The following is a 1,982-nucleotide window of genomic DNA, read 5'->3' on the forward strand; positions in this document are numbered from 1 at the left end:
GACCCAGCTCTTGAAAAGGAACATGAGCAGTGCTGCATCAAAGCTTGTGTCTGCTACCAGAAGACATTTGCAGCTAAAAGCTGATATGGGCTAGCTTTTTCTCACAGCTGATGTGGCACACTAGAATCTTATGCTAGCTGGCATGTCCTCTGGATCCTGTGAGTTCAAATAACACCATTGTCTGAGACCAAAAGATACCTAGACCTTCTGAAAGTGTTGCTTAAAACTGCTGAAGATTGGCCATTGTGATTTCTTTTAATTTTTTTGGCACAGTGGAAGACAGAGACAAACGGTTTCCCAAATTTATTTATCTTTAACCCTCTTTGGCAATAAACGGCAATCAAATCAAGTCACTCCGCATCAGTTCAGTGGAATTTTCTTTTTAATATTTGCGGCCTTCCTCAAAGCTTCTTTGACGTCTTTGTTCCTCAGGGTGTAGATGAAAGGGTTGAGGAGCGGGGTTATAACTGTATTCAGCACAGATACCACTTTGTTGACCTCCAGAGAGGAGTTTGCTTTGGGCTTCACGTACATGAACATCACTGTTCCGTATTGTATGGACACCACCATCAGGTGGGCGGCACAGGTTGAGAAAGCCTTCTGTCGCCCCGACGAAGAAGGGATGCGCAGTATGGTGGAGATGATGAAGATGTAGGAAATGGCAGTGAGTAAGAAGGAGCTGAACAGGAGAAGGGCCGACCCCGCTAACACTATCTGCTCGAGCAGGTGGGTATCAGAGCAAGCCAAGCTCAGCAATGGGGTCACATCACAATAGAAATGGTTGATTAGGTTGGGGCCACAAAATGGGAGTTGGCAGATCAAGATGGTCTGCACTATGACAGTGAAGAAACCTCCCAGCCAAGACCCCAAGGCTAACTGCAGGCAAAGCTTGCTGTTCATGATGATGCTGTAATGCAGTGGGTTGCAGATGGCTATGTAGCGGTCAAAGGACATTGAGGCAAGCAGGCAGAATTCAGTAGCCCCAAGAAGGAAATGGAAAAAGGCTTGGGTGATGCAACAGTAGAAGCAGATGGCCCTCCTCTCTGCCAGGAAATTGGCCAGCATCTTGGGCGACAGGGTGGTGACATAAAAGATCTCCAGGAAGGAGAAGTTCCCTAGGAAGAAGTACATGGGGTTGTGGAGATGGTGATCATGGATGATGATGAAAACAATCAGGATGTTGCCTGTGACAGTGAGGATGTACATAAGCAGAACAGGAACAAATAGATACTTCTGCAGCTCTGCGGAGCCTGGAAACCCTTGGAGGATAAACTCAGTGAGGACAGTTTGATTTGTTTGAGGCATTTCCCGGAGAAGACTCATCTGCCTGACTCCTTTCTATATACCTGCTAAGAGTGTGGGGGGGAAAGATGAATAAGACAGCAAACTATTGCTGATATTAATATTGTGCAGCTTGAAGGGACTGAATGCATAACAACTGACTCATTTCTGAAATAAAAGATTGTCCACGCCCAAAAGTTTGATTCAAAGCTTTACCTGCATAACTTTCTTCAAAACAGAGCAAACAACAACAACAGTAAATGATACATCCAAACAGTTCTGTAATATCCAAGTTCATTATCTTAAAAATAACTTTAAACAGGACTGAGGTCAAAACTCTAGCTCTCCCCCATTACAGCCTTCATTACAGCCTGAGGTTATGTGCTCCTAGAGTGAGCTCCATTATCAACCAGGATTTGCTACCTGGTACCTTTGTTACCTGATCTAAGGTTAAACACTCATGTGTTAGCTAGCAGAGAATAACAATAGTTAGTTATCAACAGATCTAGGAGTTTAGAGAGCCCAAAACCCCACATTAAAACCTTCCGTAATGCACAAAGGCATTTCCCCTTTCGGTGTCAATTATACAATTATACTTAACAAACTAGCTGTATCACCAGCCTGCTTAGATTTCTAGTTTAATTTCAGAACAGGCTCAGGTACCCTATGTTAAAGCAATAGGCATGTTATACAAGGGGGAG

General features: G+C 44.0%; 1 protein-coding gene across 1 annotated transcript; it reads right to left on the reverse strand.

Moving 5' to 3' along the window:
- Positions 1-360: 360 nt before the first annotated feature.
- Positions 361-1,305, reverse strand: LOC118095691 (olfactory receptor 6X1-like). The gene has a single exon (XM_035136923.1). It carries the CDS (start codon positions 1,303-1,305, stop codon positions 361-363), a length of 945 nt encoding a protein of 314 aa, XP_034992814.1.
- Between the last annotated feature and the right edge of the window lie 677 nt (positions 1,306-1,982).

Source organism: Zootoca vivipara, chromosome 13, assembly GCF_963506605.1.
Source record: "Zootoca vivipara chromosome 13, rZooViv1.1, whole genome shotgun sequence".
Taxonomy (NCBI): Eukaryota; Metazoa; Chordata; class Lepidosauria; order Squamata; family Lacertidae; genus Zootoca; species Zootoca vivipara.